General features: G+C 51.1%; 7 protein-coding genes across 7 annotated transcripts; 2 read left to right on the plus strand and 5 right to left on the minus strand.

Annotated features, from left to right (window-relative positions):
* Positions 1-23: 23 nt before the first annotated feature.
* Positions 24-472, minus strand: VC83_04286 (uncharacterized protein; the record flags this gene model as incomplete). The annotated part of the gene is made up of 2 exons (XM_024467921.1): positions 24-390; positions 462-472. 2 exons carry the CDS (start codon positions 470-472, stop codon positions 24-26), a joined length of 378 nt encoding a protein of 125 aa, XP_024324543.1.
* A 489-nt stretch (positions 473-961) lies between these two features.
* Positions 962-6,889, plus strand: LTE1 (mitotic regulator). Its single transcript, XM_024467922.1, has one exon. The coding sequence runs from the start codon at positions 1,811-1,813 to the stop codon at positions 6,683-6,685; it is 4,875 nt and encodes a 1,624-aa protein (XP_024324542.1). The 5' UTR covers positions 962-1,810; the 3' UTR covers positions 6,686-6,889.
* Positions 6,890-10,094, minus strand: SEC18 (transport between ER and Golgi ATPase protein). Its single transcript, XM_024467923.1, has 4 exons — positions 9,832-10,094; positions 9,400-9,761; positions 7,490-9,344; positions 6,890-7,431 (listed from the first exon to the last, which is right to left on the minus strand). The coding sequence occupies exons 2-4, from the start codon at positions 9,705-9,707 to the stop codon at positions 7,093-7,095; spliced, it is 2,502 nt and encodes an 833-aa protein (XP_024324551.1). The 5' UTR covers positions 9,708-9,761; positions 9,832-10,094; the 3' UTR covers positions 6,890-7,092.
* VC83_04289 (uncharacterized protein) lies at positions 10,095-11,436 on the plus strand. Its single transcript, XM_024467924.1, has 2 exons — positions 10,095-10,290; positions 10,362-11,436. The coding sequence occupies exons 1-2, from the start codon at positions 10,283-10,285 to the stop codon at positions 11,380-11,382; spliced, it is 1,029 nt and encodes a 342-aa protein (XP_024324550.1). The 5' UTR covers positions 10,095-10,282; the 3' UTR covers positions 11,383-11,436.
* A 462-nt stretch (positions 11,437-11,898) lies between these two features.
* MPS1_1 (Protein kinase) lies at positions 11,899-15,231 on the minus strand. Its single transcript, XM_024467925.1, has 2 exons — positions 15,143-15,231; positions 11,899-15,091 (listed from the first exon to the last, which is right to left on the minus strand). The coding sequence occupies exon 2, from the start codon at positions 14,557-14,559 to the stop codon at positions 12,346-12,348; it is 2,214 nt and encodes a 737-aa protein (XP_024324334.1). The 5' UTR covers positions 14,560-15,091; positions 15,143-15,231; the 3' UTR covers positions 11,899-12,345.
* VC83_04291 (uncharacterized protein) lies at positions 15,062-16,539 on the minus strand (the record flags this gene model as incomplete). Its single annotated transcript, XM_024467926.1, has 2 exons — positions 15,143-16,539; positions 15,062-15,091 (listed from the first exon to the last, which is right to left on the minus strand). Exons 1-2 carry the CDS (start codon positions 16,310-16,312, stop codon positions 15,062-15,064), a joined length of 1,200 nt encoding a protein of 399 aa, XP_024324335.1. The 5' UTR covers positions 16,313-16,539.
* Positions 16,540-16,644: 105 nt separating this feature from the next.
* On the minus strand, positions 16,645-18,816 carry VC83_04292 (uncharacterized protein; the record flags this gene model as incomplete). The annotated part of the gene is made up of 3 exons (XM_024467927.1): positions 16,645-17,300; positions 17,354-18,229; positions 18,812-18,816. The coding sequence occupies 3 exons, from the start codon at positions 18,814-18,816 to the stop codon at positions 16,877-16,879; spliced, it is 1,305 nt and encodes a 434-aa protein (XP_024324336.1). The 3' UTR covers positions 16,645-16,876.
* Between the last annotated feature and the right edge of the window lie 2,743 nt (positions 18,817-21,559).

The following is a 21,559-nucleotide window of genomic DNA, read 5'->3' on the forward strand; positions in this document are numbered from 1 at the left end:
AGACCTGGGCGTTATTGCCAGGCTCACAACGTTGTTGTTCGTTGCTGGTTTCCTCCGTCGCCGTCTTCCGGGTTCCGACTGGACGTCCGCCGGTCTGTCGGTATGGGTTCTTTTGGGTTGTCCGGAGGGTCAGAAAGTGATGCTCTGACCCGATGGCTCCTGACTGAGCGTCCGTCGGCATTCCGGTATGGGTTCTTTCGGTTCTTTGGTTTTCGGTGGCACCAGCAGATGGGTTTGGGATTGTGCGGGTGGTTTGGTGCGGTTCGGAGCTTGTTCTTGCGCGTTGTGCGGTGGGATTCTGGTTTGTTCTCTGGTCGCGGAGGGTTCTGGAGATGTTGGATTTCGCGCTGAGGCGCCGGGGCTTGTGGGATTGGGCAGGGGCATGGAGAGCTGGGAGTTTACGGTGAGATACCGGTTTGTACATGGGATTGTTCTGGTTTCTGGGAGCATGGGAAGCATACATGGGTGGCATTGCGGCGGAGTTTTCTGGTTGGCGTCTGTTGTTGGAATTGGCCTGTTGGAGTCTTCTTGTTTTTTTTTCTTGTTTTTAAAATACCATGGCGGCGCCCACGATGATAAATTCCGGGGCTGATAGAAAATGAAACGAATTCTTCAACTCTCACGTTTGGAGTGCAGTGACTGATCACGAAAATGAAATTAGGAGCCTCCTCTCCCCTCTTCCCCGTCTGTTGATAAAACCATAATTTATTCCGAGCACCTGGGAGCCTGAATTCACGATTTGGAACTTCAATATGCAACTTCAAAAATATACAAAATCATGCCCAAATGGTCCAATCACACACGCCGGCATATTAAAGTTGCGTAAGTACCTACTTTATTCATAGGTAACTTATGAATACAGATCTGTGCTTATATTCCAGTAAACGAGTGTCTTTTTGTATGGGAGAAGCACAGACCTGGGTCAAAGCAATCAACATGACCAGCCATCCGCGCTAGGACCTCTCGCTAACCCATGCACTTTCCTGCCTTCCTGAACGATTCCTCTCCCTCCAAGCTCTCGCGTCCGTATGATTTATTGTACTGCGAGGTTTTTGGAACTCGCATTCTTTGAAATGTCGTTGTTATAGCCTGCCGACAATGCCAAATGCATCATACCACAGTTGAAGCATAGCCTGCAAGGTTCGCGCCATAACCCAGTCAGCGCCCGGCACGATGATGGAAGGACTACGACAGCGACAGCTTGATCGACTGGCCCTCAGAGGTTCGCCGACGAAGGCATTACGAGTTACGACGTCGACTGAAGATGTGAAAAATGTAACAAGCTTACCTGCTCAGCCGTTTGCGAGATCGGATGTGACGATGCTGGAAAAGGGAGATATGGCCGAAGAGAGCAGCAGGATAAAGCGATACAACGAGGACGCGTTTGAGACGCAGAATTCGCCTATTCGCTCGAATGGATCATTCGGAGAGGTGAAGAGGGATGGCAGCGCTGAGAATGCCAACGCTGTGATCGGAGGGAAACAGTTTACGATCTCCAAGGTTGGCAATAATGGGAGGATATACCTAAGGTACGCAGCTGTCTGGACCGTAACCTGCCTTTCCCCGAATTCACACAACTGTTTCTGCTCGTCCATTGCACGTTTTCTCCTGCTCGGCGAGTGCCATTTCCTGCTTGTTGACATACGCCACTGGGTCAGGGTCCAAGCTAACCAGTACCAGACCCCGGATACGGCCTGCTCACCAGCGATATCCTCAACCTCCATTTGCATTTCCAAACCCTTCTCCAAATACAGCTGGATTAGATGAAGCGCTTGCTAGGAAAGAAAGAAGAGGGTCGTATAGAGACACGATGTTGAGCGCCGATTCATCAATGTCGACGCCCGCCAATCCGGGGTTATATGACACCAATTCGACACCAGCGAAGTCATCCACAAGTCGTCACCGAAGAACACACTCCTACTCTACAGTAGACGATCAACGATCTGCGATACAAGACTCTGATTTAGGAGCATTTAAGGTTGTTATTGAGCGACCAAGCGCCGATGGAAGAAGGCCAAAGACATCCGGGGGCCACCACCGCACGCCCACTCTCGAGGTAACAATCCCATCATATAAACTTGGCACTCCACGTTTCAGTAATAGAGGAACGCCATTTATGCGAGGATCATCATATGCTGGGACCGAAGTTGAGCATCGGTCTAGCTTCATATCTCAACGAGATGCTGATATGTTGGCACGGATGCGAGGCTCTAACCTTCCGAGACGGTCTCATTCAATAAGGCAGTCGGTTGTGTCCCACCCTGGCGACGTAGAGTCGACCTATGAGCTTCGACTGCCTCCCACTGGACTGCTACGCAACTCTCCAAACATAATGCCTAAAGGTCAAATCGTTCCAGAGATGTATGATGCCTTGACTTATCCACCACGATGTGAAGACCGTTTAGTCATCAGACGAATGTCTGAAACTGATATGATCACTGCTGCGACTCCTGCGCGTCTTGTGGCCGAGGTGACGCAAGAGCTTTCCTATGAGCTGGTTGCAAGCTTTTTTATAACGTACCGATCGTACATCTCCGGGTCCGACCTTCTTTTACTGGTAATGGCAAGGTTGGAGTGGGGCATTGATAGAGCCTTTGATGGCCTTGTCGTCACTGTCAGATGCTTCACAGTTATTCGGCATTGGATGGTGAACTTTTTCGCCGACGATTTCGTACTTGACTACGATTTACGTGTTCAATTCTGTGGCTTGGTGAATACAATGGTTAAGAAGCAAGCGTTGCTTAGAACCGACAGCAAGACGACAAACGATATCCTATCAAATATTAAGAGGCTGTGGAGGGATTCTTGTGCTGTGTACTGGGATGGCCCTGAATTTGCATGCGACCTGGATGCGCTGGTTCCCATCGCTCCCGGTGGCATTGCTGGGTCTAGAAATCCACAACTTACTCCGAAATTTTGGGACGACCTCCTACAGTCACAGACACCAGGCCAGGATTTCGAAGATCCCGCGTTGTCAAAATCCCCTATGGTTGATCTTGATCTACTACACGATTTCCCGGCACCTCCTGCCAATAGATTTTTTGCGACTGTCCCTCCCGAATTTCCTATTGAGTTCAACGAAGCTCAACTTCAACAGGCGTCTCTACCATGTGGCAACAGGACCCAGTTGCCGTATCCTGAGCCACTCTCCCCACGCAGCATTACCAGTGTGGAAGCTTTGTCATGCTCTATCCTGCCCCTATCAAAGACCGGACAATTTTCTGCTGGGGCGGCCATGGGAGCTCACCCAGTAACAGCAGCATCTCAAAGTGGCACTATCCTCCCAGTTGCACACACACCAAAGGCGCTCAGGCCAAAGTCTTATCGTCCAGGGCAAGGTTTCCAGCGCCATCGTAGTGTTTCGAACTCTTCTCGGCCGGACAGGACGACCCTAGAAGCCGACACCGAAGAAGCTGCAAATGGCGAGGCAGGCTTGACATTGGTTGATAGATTTGCGGGTAGCCTTGTTAGAGGCCTTGTATTCCCTCCTGGGCACGTTTATCTACCGATTGCTGATCCTTCCGAGAATCGACCTATTTCTCTTCCAAATAAAAAGGCAGCGGCCCAAAAGCAAGATACCAACCAGCAAGGCCTCGGGATGAAGAGAATGTTTGGCACTGTCCGGCGCGCAGTCAGTACCAAGGCCGATAATAAGCCTGAACCAATGCCAAGGTCACCGCTAACGCTTGGATTCCCGGGTTTATCACTACCAGTTGACGATATTGAACTGGCCAGTCTCGGCCTAGGTGGAATGGGCACCGAGCGAGCACCTTTACAAACCCCACCGAAGCCAGTTACTATGAGGCCTGATATACTTAGCAAGTTTGTTGAATCGGATTTTGAAATGGTTATCGAGCAACATAAAATCATTGCAGCAAAAGCGGACGAAAGCCCAGAGCCTTGGGTACGGAGGATTAATGTTACCGCCGGGAGTGACTTTTTAAGACGATCCTTGGACAAGGCAACCCTTACCGCATGTTCAACTTCTTTATTAGGGCTTTTTCCTGGCCATCATGACTCGCCGCAGCCTCGAGAGAATACCAGCTTTCTCCTTCCTGGTAATGAAGATGCCGAGCAGGCCCAAAACAATACGAGTTTTCTCTTGGATGAGGGTAACGACGGTTATGTGGATCGCGATATCGCCATGATGTCCGGAGCTCTCCCTAGTCATCCGTCTACAGACGCATTCACAGACTCCTTCAACAATCGATCGGTTGCCCCAACTCCGCCTGTCACGCCACCTGAGATATTTTTGGGGTTTCCCAGACGCTCGTCGCAAATCCTGGGAAATTATGGTCGCCCCTCGCCCACTGCACAAGTACCATCACTGACCCTCCACATGCTCAGCCCTTCGAGTGATTTGGATACACGTCCATTCTTCAGACCATTGAATAATCCGTCAATGCACTCTCGTGCCAAACGTCATAAGCATCGCAGATCAACATTATTAAGACAGATAGCCTCCTTCCACAGTGGCTATACGATTCAGATGACTGAACGAAGTTTCGATGCTACCTCAATTTCCGACTCTGTAGATCGAGCCTCGGTTGGATCAACACATGCACCTGGCAATCGCGTCCTCCGGCGACGACCCGGGGGTGACCTCCGCGCCATTCAAAACATTGGCGAGCTGCCACTTAGTCATCGTTCATCAGGATCTCTTACCACTTATTCGGATTCCTTACGAAGCTCATACCTTTTGGGCGGCGGTTCTACAAGCTACGCTAACGTTACGAGCGATAATGGTAGGGCCCAAAGCAACTCCTGGACATTCTCCGTCGGAGCTCTGGCGGACCCTGAGGGCACATCAAAGCCCAGAGTTTCTCTGCTAAGCACCTCATCCAAGCCAGCCCTGCGGCCATCATTTCAAGCTGAAGCTGCGAAATTAGCCCAAATTCCTGATGATACCGACGATGATGGCGGAGTAGAAGCTGCCCTACTTAAACTTGAGGGAAAGTATGAGAAGAGGAAGTCCGATATCTCGTCCCAAAGCTTGTCTCCAGGATTTATTGCACCACAACGGCAAGAAACTTATGACAATGCCGATCAAACCACTGGGGAGTTAATTATCGAAGCAGAGAAACATCAGCACAGGCACAATCATGTTGTTGAGAATGCAATATTTGACAGCGGTGAAGAGTCTGAGGTCGATCAGCCCGAACAACGAAGCTGCTTTAATTCACAATATGAGCTCCAACCCACTGTTTATCGACCTCCTGTACGAGAGCTGCATGATATTTCTCGGGAGTCACAAAATTCAATACCTCTTTTGCAGCGCGACGGATCTCGATATGGTTCCGATGACGAAGAAAGCCGCAACTGGAAGAATACATCTGTACTCCTCGGTCCCAGCCACGATAGAGAGACGATTGGCCAGCGTGGCGCTGAAAAGTCCGAGACGCCAGTTGACTTCGTTGATAAGACGGAGAGTTCAAATCAGATACCTGCTGGAGACACCCTCCCACGTCAAATGAGTGTAAACGAATCGTTTCTTCGAATTGGCGATGATAACGATGTACACAATTACGATGATTACGATGATAATCACAGCGACCTGTCGTCTGAAATATCATTGGAAGAAGTCCCAACTAACGACTTCCTTGGGAATCCTTCCACCAACAAACACCCGTCTATTCACTCTGGCGCAATCATTACCGAAGTGGAAATTCCTCCGATTTCTAAACAGTCGAAAGAGCCCTCGATGACGATGGAGCAAGCATTATTGATGTCTCCCACTGGAGGTCAATACCAAGGCCTATTCCCTCCAAGTCCAGATATTACACCAACATATGGGGATGGCCGGAAAGATATCGCCATGGGATCATGGTACAGCGACGATCATTTGGAGACACAAGCTATATCTACCGGACCACTGTACAGCGAAGAGCACATGCCATTTATACTCCATTTTGACTCGAAGATTGTGGCTGAGCAATTTACCCTCATTGAGAAAGAAGCATTGGGCGAAATACATTTTAGAGAGCTCCTCGAGATGAAGTGGTCTCACGAAGCAGCATCAGCATGTCAGTCATGGCCGAGATTTCTCCAAATTCTCCAACAGATGGAGGAAGATGATACAGTCAGCCATGGCATTGAAATATGCGGAGCACGTAGCAGTATCATGACGCAGTGGGCCATCTCTCAAATTATCCTTACCCAGGATATCAACGAACGGGCCAGGACAATTGCAAAGCTCATTGAGATCGCTGAGCACTGTCGCCAACTGGGCAACTACGCTACGCTATTCCAGCTCACTGTCGCTGTCAGCAACCCAGTGATAGCGGAACTTCACGAGACTTGGAAACATGTACCTGCACCTGAGGTTCAATCCCTCCGTGAGTTCGAAGCGTTGATCCAGCCAGCAAATAACTTCCACCGCCTGCGTGATGAGATGGAGTCGGTCCTCGGCAAGCGCGCCTGCCTTCCGTTAGTTGTAATCTACGCGAAGGACTTAACTGTACTGAAGGATATGCCGAGCTATATTGCTAGCACTCCAACCGACCCGCCCCTCATCAACGTCAGCAAGTGCCGCGCCCAGGCAACGGTTGTACAGCTATTCAGCAGGTACCTAGAAAGCAGCACTGGGTACAAGTTTCAGACTGTGCCGGGGCTGACAGATAGGTGTCTGTGGATTGCGGGGTTGAGCCCAACGGAGATCAGAAGCCGTGCAGAGAGGTTGGTTTGAACGGTTGTGTGAGCGGACATTTTGGAATTGTTTGTGGATTGCATTTTAAGCCTACGTGTAAATGAAATTGTTTGGGTTTCTGGGATTCTGTTGACAACTTGGGGGAGGAAGGTGCATAGGGGTCGTTAATCAAAAGGACTAAGTACGGTGCATCATTGTCATAATATACCCTAGCGAATGCGTTTAATCAAGCTCATTATCTTTAACGTCCTCATTGTATGAAATGCACCTCAAAAGTCTACGTTCTACACTAAACCGTGATTGAAAGGCGGTAAATTTTAGCGTCTGGAGTCTATCCTGATAATTTTATCTACAGCACTTTCCATCTCCCAGTCCTTGGTCTCCCAACGTCCATGCGCTAGCTGAACCCATTTCATAAATACCATTTCTATTATTACCCCCCATCATTATTCCATCACCCCACTCGCCCTCATACTTGAGATGACCTCAGCAAACCTATTCACCCTCTCCAAACCCGTCGTCTGTCTCGCAGTCTCAATACCAAGCAGCACACGCTTGATCCCCACGCCGACTGAGCCAGAGCCGCAAGTATCGCGCAACACACTCAGACTCTGCTGCAGCTCGATTGGCGAGTCGAAGGCGACTGTCTCTTTGCAGATATTCTCAAGCTCCTCGATCGTGTTCACGTTCGGTACGGCCATCTCGCGATCGAAGCTCGCGGCGAGGTCGAGCTGGTGGAGGATGGAGCGCTGGGTTGTGGTGCCGATGATTAGAAGGCGGCGGCCCTGGTGATGTGTTAGCTGTGACTTCATAATTACTGGTTGAGAAAGGAGTTAGGCTTACCTTAGGTGGCTGCTTCGTCAGCAAGACCATGAGGGTCTGTAAGACGAGGTTGGAGAATCGTGGGCCGATAGGCACCCAGTCAACGATGCGCTCGATGTTATCGATGATGACGATGTTCTGGGGCGACTTGTAGGCGTCGGAGAAGACCTTGTTGAGGTACTGGATCTTGGCCATTTCGTTAAAGCCGATCATATTTTCGGGGGAAATGAGCTTGATGAAGGGGAACTCGGATTCCATGGCGATCTTCGCTGCCAGAGCGGTCTTGCCAGATCCCGATGGGCCGTGTAGGAGGACCGAAAGAAGTGGTTCCGAAGCGGAGTTGCGGACCTGGTTCACGAACAGCTCGCCGTCTTGGAGGATGTAGTCGATGTGTGGGCTGTAGCGTAGGATACCTCCGCGAACAGCTGTGCTGAGTTCTTCCTCGGAGACACCGAATGCTGGCTTAACTTCGTTCAGCGCGCTTAGGAAATCGTTGCGGTTGACTTTCATGTTTTCGATATCGTCGCTAACGCCAGCGACAGTGCCGACCTTGACGTGGCGGTTGAAAGCGAATGAGGAAGCCGACTTAACAAGTCCACTGATTTCCGCACCCGAGAAGTTCTTGGTAAGGGCCGCAAGCTCGGCTAGGTTGACATCGTTGTCCATAACATGATTATCGCGCATCTTCATCGTGTGGATGTTGAGAATATCTTGTCTGCCGGATTCATCGGGTAGAGAAATCTCCATGTGGACCTCCAGACGTCCAGGACGAAGCAAGGCGTCATCAATCATATCCATTCGATTGGTCATACCGATCAGGATAATATTATTGAGCTGGTCCACACCATCAAGTTTGGCAAGCAACTGGTTGACAACACTGTCGCCAACACCAGTGCCACCTCCACCACCAGCACCTCTCTGCTTGCATACAGCATCGAGTTCGTCGAAAATGATAATGTGAAGCTCACTCTCGTCACCCCTCTCCTTGTATTCTTTCTCGGCATCAGCAAAGAGGTTTCGGATATTCTCTTCTGATTGACCGACGAATTTATTCAAGACCTCAGGACCGTTAATGACCTTCGGCTCCCTAGAGTTGAACATCTTGCCAATTTGCCGAGCGATCAGGGTCTTTCCGGTTCCGGGAGGTCCAAACAGAAGAATACCCTTCACGTGCTGGATGCCCAACTTCTCGATCAGCCCCTGGGGGAAAATGCGCGACGCGAAAGCTCTCCTGAAAATGGCGCCGAACTCAGCGTCCAATCCACCAATTCCCATGTCCTCAAACTTGAAGTCTGGCGCAATGATGGAGTTGGCCGGTGGCTTCTTTGTCGATGCCTTTATCTTGATAGGCGAGCTCGCATCCTTGTAAAAAGTGATGTTGGTTTGTGTAGTCAGAATACCGCGTGCTTGAGGATTCGAAACCACCTGTCCCGAGGACGCCGTGGGCTTCTCCATGCCAAGGTTACCGAGCTGCACCGTCTTGACTTTAAGGCTCAGCACAATCCCCTTGTGGTCCATCACCAACTGCTGTCCGGGGGCAAAGACTTGGTTCCCAAATAGCTTGTTGAAGTAAGCTTCCAGCATATCTTGGTCGTATGGAATTTCCGTCGTCTTTCTCCCCGCAAACCCAATCTCAACGTCCATTGCAGCTAGGTAACTTTGTCCTCCTTGGTCACCAAACGGATCGTAGAGCTCAGCCAAAACAGTCTCTGTGAGACTGATCGCGCACCATGATCGTTGTGGCCCGGTTAATCCGATCAACCCAGGGGGGAAACCGGCTGTAGGCCTCGCGGTGACAACATGAGTGCGGTTGACGAGGATATATATATCGCCCCCATCCTGGCTAGGAGGGAAATCCTGAGGCGACACCGCCGTTCTAAACCCAGTTAGTCAGCACGAGAGCTTCGTCATTATCATACGGAGGTTCTTACATGTTGCCGTATACATATCTGTCTTGCGTAGTCTTATCCTCGACCTTCCCGAGCTGCAGCTGCTTCGAGATGCCAGCATTTCGTCCAACTGCAGTCCTCTGGGGCATTCCTCGGTTTTGTTGAGGGGAGTACCCTGGTCCTGGTGGTGGCGGTCCGCGCTGGCCGCCACCGCCGTAGTTTCCTCTTGGGTCCTCGTAGCCGCCCATCTGTGTGTCGTGAGGGCTGTTTCTCTGGATCTGGGGTCCACTTGGCTGTCGCTCTCTCCCAGCGTTCGGAGGCTTGCCAAAGAGGTTGTCTCGGTTGAACATTGTGGTTGTGTTATGCCGGAGTGCAACCACAGGGTAGCTGTCGGGTTCGAAACTCTGATAACACCGTATTAGCCGGTTTCCGTCGAAAGTAAAAGAAATCAATAGTTATATCCCAATAACTCACAAATGGGAGATAAAGGTTGTATTGGCTCAGCTAAGTCTGAAATGTGTCCTAACGATGGTGACGACCTGTCCTGATGCCTTGTGTCCTCTTACGTAGGTGCCGCCAAGTAGAGAAAGGCTGAATATAAAGACAACGGTGTCCTCCAAAAAAACAAATGAAGCTGATATATCCTCCTTCGTTCTAACTTATGGCATAAAATATGAAGCTCCCTTGGAAATGCTGTACTCCGTTCTTATTGCGATTGCTTGCTCTGTCCCAAGAGACGATTGGAGCTTCGGCATCAGCATTCAGTAACCTTGGGTCTGTGCACCTGGTGGGCGGGTTTTATGTCGGTGTCGCCGCTAGCCCCTCCAATGTATTGGCGGGATCATACTCTCAGCCTCGTCCCCACTTGAGCCTCGATGGCACGACGTTTGTACAACTCTCTAGCCACGAGCTGTCACTGCCTATCATGCCTTTGTAAGTAATATATCCCTGAGATCTGTGTATTATTTATCGACAGGCTTGGACTGGGGCTGATGTGTAAGTAGACATCTATTAGGCAAGAAATCGTGGAATGTCTATAATGCCGATAACATCGAGAAAGTCAAGCGCGACGAGGCTATCGCGCAGGCACAAGAAGAGGCGGAGGAGCAGCGCATGCAAGAGGCCGATGCCGCACGCCGAATAGCCATCCTACGCGGCGAAACTCCGCCTCCACTAGAGATCGATGAAGCGCACGATGAGACCGAGCGAGAGCCACGGCAGCGTGGCCCAGCCAGGGAGAAGAGGAAGAGGAAGCGGGCTGGGGAGAATGACACGGATTTCGAGATGAGGGTGGCGAAGGAGCAGAAGATATCAGCGAGCGAGGATACACAGATTGTTTTGAGGAAGCCAACTACTGAGGTGCCCCTACTGGATGAGTCGGGGCACATCGATCTCTTCCCCTCGGAGCGCCCAAAAGCAACCAAGGACGACACGAAGAAGGTCCAGGCGGAGAAGGAGCTAGCGAAGAGGAAGAAAGAGTATGCAGATAACTACACTGTCAAATTCTCTGATGCGGCTGGGTTCAAGAAGGGGTTAGAAAGCCCGTGGTATTCCTCTGGCAAGGCGGGCCTTGCTGTCGATGAGCCACTCGAGGTGCCTAGCAAGGATGTTTGGGGTAATGAGGATCCGAGGAGGAAAGAGAGGGAGGCCACACGAATTGTCTCTAATGATCCGTTGGCTGCTATGAGGCAGGGCGCGGCGAAGGTTAGGCAGGTGGCGAAGGAGAGGAAACAGTGGCAGGAGGAGCGGGAGAAGGAGATGCTGGAGATGGAGAAGGTTAGCTCAAGGAGGAGGGCTCGCGACGACCCGGATGATGAACCTGAGGGGTTTTCTCTTGATAAATCCGAGGATAGGTCGAAAAGCAGACATGGCGACGATCGGAAGTCTAGTCATGGGGAGTCGAGGCGAAGGTCACATCGGGACAGGAGCCGAGATCGAGAGAGGAGTCGAGAAAGGCGGAGGCATAGACACAGACACAGGAGTAGTGATAGGGATAGAGACAGGGTTGATCGCCACCGCCACTAATAAATAATCGAATGATGAAATAATCGAATGATGAATACATATACGATACCCCACTACACCAGCGTTGTTGAGTAAATAAATGGCTATACGCGCGCACGGGTGTGGATTCACATTTTTAGTGTTGCGGTATAGTCCAGACTTGCGGACCTCACAGCGTCCAGCCACGGCCGGTTGCACCACGTGAATAGCAACCCTCAACGATACGCAACACAAGATGCAGGTATTAGAACATATAAGACATCTCGTTACGTTTGAAGAACATATAAAATTTCAAAGGGTATAAAAAATCCGCTATAAAAAAAGGTGCGACTCCAGTTTCGAGTCCTGGACTCCGCTTCATGTACCCATTAAACGCTCGAAACGCCCCTTTTAACCTTGCTCCCACAAACATCTCCCAACAATACTCCCACAGAATTAATATAATCCTCATTCTCTCCCCTCTCCCCCCTCACCATCCACTACGCCCCCAAATTCTTCCTCAAACTCTCAAAATACGCCCCCGCCCAAACCCCCATCACCTCTCCCTCCCCCACCTCCCTCCCCTTACACTTCCCAACAACACTACACAATATCCTCCCCAACAGCTCCTCCGTCATCGGCAGCGCCCCCTCCGGCAGCTCCCTCGGATTCAAAAACTCATCCCCCTCGCTCAGCAGCTCCGCAGCCGTAGGTCGTTTATGCTGATCCCTCTCCAAACACCTCTTCAAGAGACGAATCAGTGACCGCGGGAGCGGCACGCCGCCGAGGCCGCGCGCGGGGAACTCAATCGCGTAGCCCCAGTCAATGATAGCACGGCATCGGCTCAGCTGGTTGGAGATATGCGCGAATGGCTGGCGGCCATACGCCATCTGGTAGAGTATACACCCCAGACTCCAGATATCGCTCGGCTTGCCCAGTTTCATGACTCTCGGCCCGCTGCTATGCCCCCGCATAGCTCCCGGGGCCTTATTCTCAGGCAGCTCGCTAGAATCCATCAAGCTCTCCGGACTCATGTAATTCGGCGTGCCGACCTGTGTGTCTCGGTGCACGTTTACGGTCTCGTCGGTCTGGATTGCATTCGCGATGCCGAAGTCGATGAGTTTTAGGAGGCCCTTGACGAGCACGAAGTTGGCCGGCTTGAGGTCCGAGTGCACGATTTCGTGGGAGTGGACGGCGGCGATGCAGACGAGCATCTCGCGCCAGTAGTAGCGCGTGAAGGAGGGGTCGAAGACGGCGTTCTCGGTGTTGTAGCGCAGGCTGAGGATGCGGTTGAAGTCGAGCTCGCCCATCTCCATGAGCTGTGAAATGTGGGTTAGAAAAAATGTGCTTGTAAGGGGAGAGTAAGGGGGGACTTACCACACTCAGCATCTGCTTCTCGTCGTTCATCTCGTAGTCCAATATCGTTACTACACGATCATTTCCTTCCAGCTTCTTCAATAGATCGATCTCGCCCTTGTAGCCTCTCACGGCATTCTCATCCGCATCCTCCAGACTGACGCGTTTTAAAGCATAGATCTTCCCATTCTCCGCCATCACCCTCCACACCTTACTACTTCCGCCCCGACCTAAAATCTCCAAGCGCGTATAACTCTTGCCATTAACTCTGATATTATTCCTCTTCTTAGATGAATGCGAGGTGGTCGCCGCGCCCGCCGTAGCAGTTGCCGTCTCCAAGAGCGACATCTTCGGCGGCGGCGGCGCAGGGCGGCGAGGGGTATTCTGGGATCTTGCTGCTAGTGGCTGGCGTACTGGAGAGACGGTTCCACGCATGGCACTCAAATCCGTGCTTTGTGGGCGCAGCGGGACTTTGTCGATTTTATCAAGAAGCACTGATGGCGGCGCCTTATTGCGCTTAAAGGTAGGAGGTGCCTCATTTTCCTGGTCATGGCTCGATGGCATCTCCGGCCTAGGCGCAGGAAGCTTAAAGACAGGTTGTGCGGGCTGTGCGGGTGGTGCATTATCTGATGGGGGTGGCCTGGCTTGCTCAACAACCGGATCCGCTAAGCGATTGTATGCAGCCATCGGCGGCGAGGGACGGGCTTGTTTCAATGCTTCCCTGCCACTCATAGGGCTACCAGACGCAAAGTCTCTATATTGCGAAGCCGAATAAAACGATGATTTCGGTGCCTCTGACTCCTGACTCAATGCCGCCTCTCCGCTCCCAACATCATGGTTTTCCGCAGCCTGATTCTCCGGCTCCTGGCTCTGGCGTTCCTGGCTCGAGAATGCGGATTCAGCACCCTCAGCATCCTGACCAGGACCCTGCTCCTCCTCACTCTGCCTCCTCTTCCCCCTTCGCGCTGGACCGCTCAAGAAACTCCCAGCTTTTCCGAGACGCTTCACTCTCATCGAACTTTGCATTCCCATCTCCTCCCCATATCTCGTTCTGTTGGCAGCTGAATTCCCATATCTCGTCACACTCCCTAGGTTAGTAGCATTATACGGCCTCGCAACCGTAGCCGGGTCCTCCATCTCCTCCGGTTTCAAAGCCGCTGTTCTAGCTCCCGATCCAGATCCAATACGATTTGACGCTTGTCCACTAGATCCAAACGACGACCCATGGTTCGAAGAAGCCGTGATTGGTATCCGTACAGTCCTTGGATATGGCGCCGGTGTACTCAGATCCAGCGGGCTCCCCGGTCTCGACGGCACCTGCTCACTCGGCGCTCTCACAGAGTTCGACAAGCTTGTCGTCCGGCGAAGGGATGCTGAGCCGGGGGTGCCACTTAACCGGACTACTCGCCGGGGATATGGGCTGTGGGTGCGAGATACCATCGCCGGGGATGCGGTGCGCTCCCGGGCCATCTGATCGGCTGCTGGGGGCTCGGCGGTATATGTATGTCTCTGCGCAACCGCCGTTGAGCCAGATAGATTGTTTTCGTTCGTTGCAACAACTGGTGAACCAGAGCCAAGCATCGAAGCTTCATCATTCAACAAGGCATTCGTGAGGGCGCTGAACTTCATCGGCACAGGCAAGTCGTCATCCGAACTATCATGGTCTGAATACCGGCGCGTCTTAGAAGTCGTTGGTAGTTCTGCTGCCGGATTCCCATTCGCCGTAACAGCAGCAGCCTCTCTCCGCACAAAAGTCGGTCTCGCAAGAGGAACTTGTCGCAAGGCCTGTCTCGACGAAGGTCGGCGCATCGGCTGATTGCCGAAGTGGCTTGAGCCCAGGGGTGTTGGGGACGCGGTTGCCATGTCGGGCGGGCTTTCGCGTCGTCGTTGGGGCGGGTATAGAGCTATATGGTAGATTCAATGCTGGGTTACGGCGTGTGAGCTCTCCTCTTCATGGCCGAAAGGGTTTGTCGCTATTTGGGTTAATGGAATTATAGGTTTGGGAGGGAGGACAAAATTATCGCGTGGAATTCGAGGTCCGCGACGGGGTGGTCGGGGGAGGTGATTGGCCAAGTTGATACAGGGACTATTCTCCACTGTAAATACGATGACCGGGCAACGGACTCGTATCACGTGATATATAGATATAGAGTGGGGAGATACTACAACAGCGCGTTTCCAAACTTCATGATTGCTTTCGCTCATATTTTGGTGAAGCCACAGTCTTCATGAAAATGTTGATTCCTGTGGATAAATGCCATGTTTTCAGTCCCCCAGACGCCGTCATCCAGTCTCGTAATGCACCCGCTCAAACTCCCAGTAACTCTAATGCTACCGTCCTTCCATCATAAAGCCTCCGCGCTCCTCATACCACCAGACTCTTCACAACAAACTCCTGCACCACAGTTAGCTCATCAGTATTTCCACGGGAGCAAATCTCGCATACCGGATGCTTCGCCTGCAACTGTCCCATAATCCCCTCCACCCCCTCCGCCAACCCCTCCACATTAAAATCCCACTGCCTCAGCACCCCCCCTCCCCCCTCCCGCGCCCCCTCAAACCAAATAACCTCCTCAATCTGATCAATCCTCCCCCCCAATCTCCCCTGCTCAATCATCTTCGCCGTCATCTCCTCCGCCTTCTCCCCCCCAATCCCCAGCAGCTCTCCCAGCGGCCCAAACCCAATATTCGCATACAGCCTACTGGCCGCCAAAAGATTATGCTCAAACATCGCCCTATCCAGCACCGTCAACCCATCACTCATCCGCGCAAGTTGGTGCTCCTGCAGCCCCTCCGCGAACTTCGCGATCTCGCCCGGCGCAATCACACGCTGCAGGTGCATGTTCTCCAAGATCGCAAACTCCTCCAACTGCGGCGCGCGCTCGTCGCTGTAGAGACGATTTAGGGCGCGCGAGCGGGCGGGGCCGGCGGGGGCGAGGACGGCGCATTTTAGTGCCATGGAGAGGGTGTGGAGTTGCTCGTCTTCGCCGATGGAGGGGTCGTGGCTGATGTCTTCGTAGCCTTTTGCTGCGGCGAGGAAGTCGCGGCGGGAGTCTTGGATGCGGGCTTGGGAGACTTGGAAGTGGATGAGCGAGGTTGGGTTGGTGACTTCGTGCATGATGTTTTTGAATTTGTTGAGGTAGGTTTCGGCGGAGGTGGGGTCGTCGCATTCGAGGTGCAGACGCACGATGCGGATTAGCGTCGCTGCTTTGTCTTCCGAGCTGATCTTGCGCTGCGAGGAGTTGAGCGGGATAGCGGCGAGCATCTGGGCAGCGGAGTGGAAGTCATCGAGTGCTTCGTAGGTGTTTGCGAGGATCATGCGGAGCTCCGCGATCTGCTCTTCTTGGGAGGCTTGGTACTGTTCGATTTTGCCGAGCAGGGTGGTGCATATTTCGATTCGGTCGTTGAGGGCGAAGTCGGGGGTTTGCACGAGGAGGATGAGGCGCTGGCTGAGCTCGCGGATGGCTATGCTGCCGATGTTGGAGGTGAAGAGTTTGGTGATGATGGTGTCGACGGCTGAGGGGTCTGTTGGGCGGACATGTTTGGCGGAGTCTTCTTGCTGGTGGAGGAGCGTGTTGACCTCTTTTTCGACTTGGGAGGAGCTGGCGGATGCCATGGTCACAATACTGTCTGGATCAGGTTATTTCGAGGCCCAGAGCGTTGTGGTTGTGAAGATAGCTTCCGGGATCCGTTGCGTGTAAGGCGTGAGGCTACCATGGATGGGGCTTGACAAGTGAGCACCCACATCAGCCCCCCATTCGGCAGTTGTCAGCCTTGCCTCCCTGAGCTGAGCTTTTGAAAAGGATCGCCACAAACTACACATGGAAATGAGCTTCTCGCATGGCTGTAAATATCATATTAGAGAGCAACTAGGTATCCTCAATTACTAATAAAACTGCCGAACCTCTCATAGGCATACACATGTCACATTTATAACTCTTCAGTCGTCTGCTTCAAAAATGCTGCCCACGGGGCGCGTTGGATTATAGCTAATTACTAAATAATATGATCTCTCGCTCTCCTAATCCAGAGAGCTCAATGTTAGTTGAGGATTGTCCAACCATTTCGCCAGTCCCCCCCTTCTATGTATAAACACCCGCTAAATCAAACCCAACCCAATTCCCTGTCGTGGCCAAAAAACCTGACCGAGAACCACAAATTCTCGCCGAAAAGCTAATGCTCAGCCACGAGTCAAATAGGTCCTCCTCGGATCCGGGCTCCGCCGGGTCGTCTTCTCCATATCCCTAATAACCTTCACAACCTGCTCTCTCGTTCCCTTAATCGCCCAAGGCTTCGAGCGCGCCATGCCCGAGTGCTCGAAGTCGACGTACTTGAGGCTCGGGTGCGCGCCATCGACCAGCTCCTGGATCATCAGCGTGCTCAGGAAGACGCCGTTGTTGGCGATGACGGTCTCGAGGTGCTTCAGCTTGCGCAGCTGGTCGATGATGTAGATGTTGTAGATGGGACGGAGCTCTTGGGAGTTCCAGGACCAGGATTTGGGGAGGTCGGAGACGTAGATGGTGTCTGTCCAGGCGGAGGGGGGGGAGTTGTCGTCGACGATGAGGAAGTCCTCGGCGAGTTGGATGCGGGAGATGTTGATGGTGCTGTAGATGTTAGTCTCTTGCTCGAGTTTGTTCTCTGGATGGTGTCGACTTACTTGAGGTACTGGCATGATTGAATGGCGTGGCATAATCCACCGAGTGGGATATCACGAGAGAGTGCCCAGGCCTCGAGGAAGGGGTTCGGCTGTGGATGTTTCCTGTGTGTCATCCGCCTCCTCGTCGGCCTACTCTCCGGCACATGCAGCCTCGATCTTCCCTGATAAAGATCATGGTTCCTAAACTTCCACTCCCTCCACCCCGCCTCCGGCTGTCTCTCAAACTGCGCAACCTGCGCAAACCCGCTGGCATCCAGCACCCTCACCCTATCACCATAGTGTTTCTGGTGGCTGACCGTATACGCGAACTGCGCAAAGCGGTAGGTCGATGCGAACAGAGGGGTGTGGTACATCAAGTTCGCCGCAGCCTCCGTCAAAGCCGAGTGCACCAGCATGACATCGCGCAGCTCCTTCTGCTCAAAGTCCTTGAATATAACACCCAAGACCTCGGTCGGGAGGCTAAGCAGCGTCGGCTTCGGTCCCTGCATCCTCCTCCGCGAGCGGACGGACGACGCAACTGACCTCACCGACGTCGAAGACGGCCTGCGCTTCTGCCTAACAACCACGTTGACGCCCTCTACCCGAGCACGCCGAGCTGACATGTTCATCTCCGGCGTTATGAGGGATCTGATGTTCTGTCTCTTTCCCAGCGCTCCTCCATCTCCGCCTAAGCCGCCCATGGGCGGACCGACGAGGCCGCGCGGTCGTGCGGGCCCGTTGCCGTCGACCTGTGCGAGAACGGAGGCATGGGCGCGGAACTTGAGGTTTATGGACGAGGCTCCGTAGGGCGACGAGGCTGAGAAGACATGGCGCGGCCCGAAGGCGAGAGCGTTGGAACGCTGCGATACCTGGAACGAGTCGTAATCTCTTCGGCCCCTGGCAATCAAAAATGTCAATATTCGAATCCTGTTTTGAATATTTGTGGAGGAAGGGGGGTGAAGTGTTGGGGAGGGGGGACGAACATTTGAGGATTGAGAATGAGGGATCGACGCGAGTTGGTGGTGATATGATGATGCTAGTCTTTCCCGTTGTGGAATCGTCAGGGCAATCGGGATTGGGACTATGTATGGTAAGAACGACCCAAGGTCACGAGCACACACAGGACAGTTCAAAGGCTGGATGTCAAGAGTTTGTAACAACAGTTTTCACTATTTGGGACAGACTCCTTTTAAGTAGCGATGAGAGATGTGAAGTGAAGTGAAGTGATGTGAAGTGATGTGAAGTGAAGTGAAGTGATGTGAAGTGAAGTGATGTGATGTGATGTGATGTGATGTGCGGTGAAGTGATGTGCTGTGATGTGATGTGATGTGATATAGGTCTACTTTCTATGTTCTAGCAGTGAAGCTGCGAGGGGAGAAAGGATGGTGCAGACGGGGTTATTATAGGAGCAGAGAAGCAGAGAGACAAAAAGGTGGTGTATGCCGTATGGTACATACGGGGGTATGTATTCATACGTACACCATACAGGAGTGTAGAGTTATTGCGAGTATATGAATACATAGTACCATATATATGTGATGCACCCATACACGCACCATCACGAGTGCCCAGACTCGTTAAATGATGCTATGGATGTTGTATGGATTCTCTATGGTGGAAATCTCACCGCAACTCCACCCACTGGATTGCTTTTGGAAGGGGCTGTGCTACACGCCTCCTCGTAATAACGCGCCAAGCAGCGAGTGAGTCAACCGCCGATAAATGGCGGATACACCGTTACAAAGAGGAGAAGGGGGAAGTAGTGTTGGCTGTACGTTGCCTTGTGGCGGATACACGTTACAAAGAGGAGAAGGGGGAAGTAGTGTTGGCTGGTACGTTGCCTTGTCGCGTGACACAATAATGAACACACAACATCGCATAATAAATGTGTGTGGGATCCAGGCCCTGGTACAGATATGATGAACTGATAGTTCATCATATCAGTCCATCATATCAGTCCATCATATCAGTCCATCATATCAGTCCATCATATCAGTCCATCATATCAGTCCATCATATGATGAAAAGTGACGGTATGTCAATATCTCATCGAACAGCAGGGTTACTGCATGCCACCTTACTATCCCATCTTACTATCCCATCTTACTATCCCATCTTACTATCCCATCTTACTATCCCATCTTACTATCCCATCTTACTATCCCATCTTACTATCCCATCTTACTATCCCATCTTACTGCCCCATCCTACTGCATCCCATACTGCATCCCATACTGCCCCATCCTACTGCATCCCATACTGCATCCCATACTGCATCCCATCCTGCATCCCATACTGCATCCCATCCCATCTCTTACTTCCCATCTCTTACTCCATCCCATCTCACCTCCTTTCCTCCTTTCCTCACCCATCGTCCCCGCAATGTCTCAACCCCCTTCTTCATCTGGTCTTTACTCCTCCATAGTACCCACCACCCATTTCCCTGGGAGACTCAGGGGACGCAAAGCACCCACACGCTGACAAGATGCCCTACGCTTGCAAGGTCCTTCGGCTGTCGCCTCCGCTGTGGCGCTCTCTACTGCGGACTATAACATTAACAATTTCCGAACAAACTCGTGGGACCTTTGAAAAAAACTAGGATTATTTTTCCAGACCTTGCCAAGTACACGGGTGAGCTGACCCTCAGGCGTTGGCTCAGCTGATCTGGGAAATGCTCCACTTTTATGACTAAACCCTGCCACGTTGGCCAGCTAAGCTCGCGTAGCAACACATGATATGGTCAGGTAGGGCGACAAACGGAAAACGGTTTTATAGCCCCCCCCACTCACAAAACTTATGAACATAACCCCCGTATATACTTAAGCTAATGCATTACTAATGCATTAAGATCGAAACAACCACAGTTATTTCAAGCGATGTTTTAGTAACAAAGCAACCCGGGTAATGAAGGTAAACTATACAACAGATTTACCAGAATACCCCGAAACATCTGAAAATGGGGTCGCCTATATCATCAATACTTCGTTAATGACACCAGAAACAGTGTATGCTATGTGTAATAATGTGTGTTCATTGTTAATGTGTTATTAATGCATTATTAATGCATTATAGGTCTAATATTGCCATAAACAACTTCAGCCACTAAAGCCAACCCATTGTAGCACCCTTAACAATGCTTATTGTAAAAGGATGACTTATATTTGCATAGGTATAAAACATTGTGAATATCTTCATCTACAGTTACAGGAAATGCACCATATAAGGCTATATGACGACAATTGGAAAAAGATTATTCAGCTCTAGCAAGAAAATATCACTAAGTCTATTCAAAAACAAGCAAATAGCTATGAATACATTGTTAATGTATTAGTAAAGTATTAACAACATTTAGTTTCATTCTTTCTATCCTCCACCTGTTTATAAGCAGGATAGCATGTTAGAACCAAGAAGGTTCATGTAGCCTTTAACTTGTCACCTTAGAAAATGTAAGTAAAGCCCTAAATTTTATACGAATACATTGTTAATATATTAGATGATTTTAAACATGCACTAATATTCTATTTAGTGTCAGCACTCTATACTAGCAAACTATCACTTCTTCTAACCTATTCCTATGCTATTACTATGTGAAAAGACTTGGGAATATCTAAGGTGAATATGTAGAAATGAGAGATGAAAACCTCTAAGTCCTTCTATTAATTAGGCGACTACCTAGCAACCCTATACAGTATCTATTTAAGGCTTCTGGCCTAAAGACCTCCATCCTTCCTTATGTAAGGGTGTAATAGGATAGCATGCTAAGGCCTAGGTAATACCAACAATATAGTATGGCGGTAATTAGTATGGTGGAGGATGTAATGGTGGGTGCACCAGATGTGAGAATCTAGCTGTCATACTGACATTCGTTGCACTCAGTTTGCTATCAAACTCAAGAGCAAACTTAGAAATCTCCTCCTCAAACCTACAAGTCACCATACATATCTTGGCTTATTGTAATGGTGGGTGCACCAGATGTGAGAATCTAGCCACCCAAGGAAGGGATGAATTTACTAAGACAACACACTGTCTTAGAAAACAGAGCCAAAGGGTCATAGCTTAGACTATTCCACAACGCAGCAATCAGGTGTGTGATGTAGTGAAGTGGTTCAGACAAGTTGCAACAAATGTTGAGTCTGGGAACTCAGGGGTAAGTCAGAGGTTAACACCTCACTGACTTTTCAGAAACAAGGAGTAACAAGATGAATGCTTGGAAGCTTGGAAAAGACG

Source organism: Pseudogymnoascus destructans, assembly GCF_001641265.1.
Source record: "Pseudogymnoascus destructans isolate 20631-21 unplaced genomic scaffold scaffold_9, whole genome shotgun sequence".
Classification (NCBI taxonomy): Eukaryota; Fungi; Ascomycota; class Leotiomycetes; order Thelebolales; family Thelebolaceae; genus Pseudogymnoascus; species Pseudogymnoascus destructans.

Bases quoted from the DNA above. Each gene is read 5' to 3' on its own strand.
- LTE1 (XM_024467922.1), top strand. From the start codon at position 1,811: ATGTTGAGCGCCGATTCATCAATGTCGACGCCCGCCAATCCGGGGTTA.
- MPS1_1 (XM_024467925.1), bottom strand. From the start codon at position 14,559: ATGGCAACCGCGTCCCCAACACCCCTGGGCTCAAGCCACTTCGGCAAT.
- SEC18 (XM_024467923.1), bottom strand. From the start codon at position 9,707: ATGTTCAACCGAGACAACCTCTTTGGCAAGCCTCCGAACGCTGGGAGA. The intron at 9,345-9,399 runs GTAAGAACCTCC...AACTGGGTTTAG, and splicing joins AGATATGTATACGGCAACAT to AACGGCGGTGTCGCCTCAGG. The intron at 7,432-7,489 runs GTAAGCCTAACT...ACACATCACCAG, and splicing joins TGACGAAGCAGCCACCTAAG to GGCCGCCGCCTTCTAATCAT.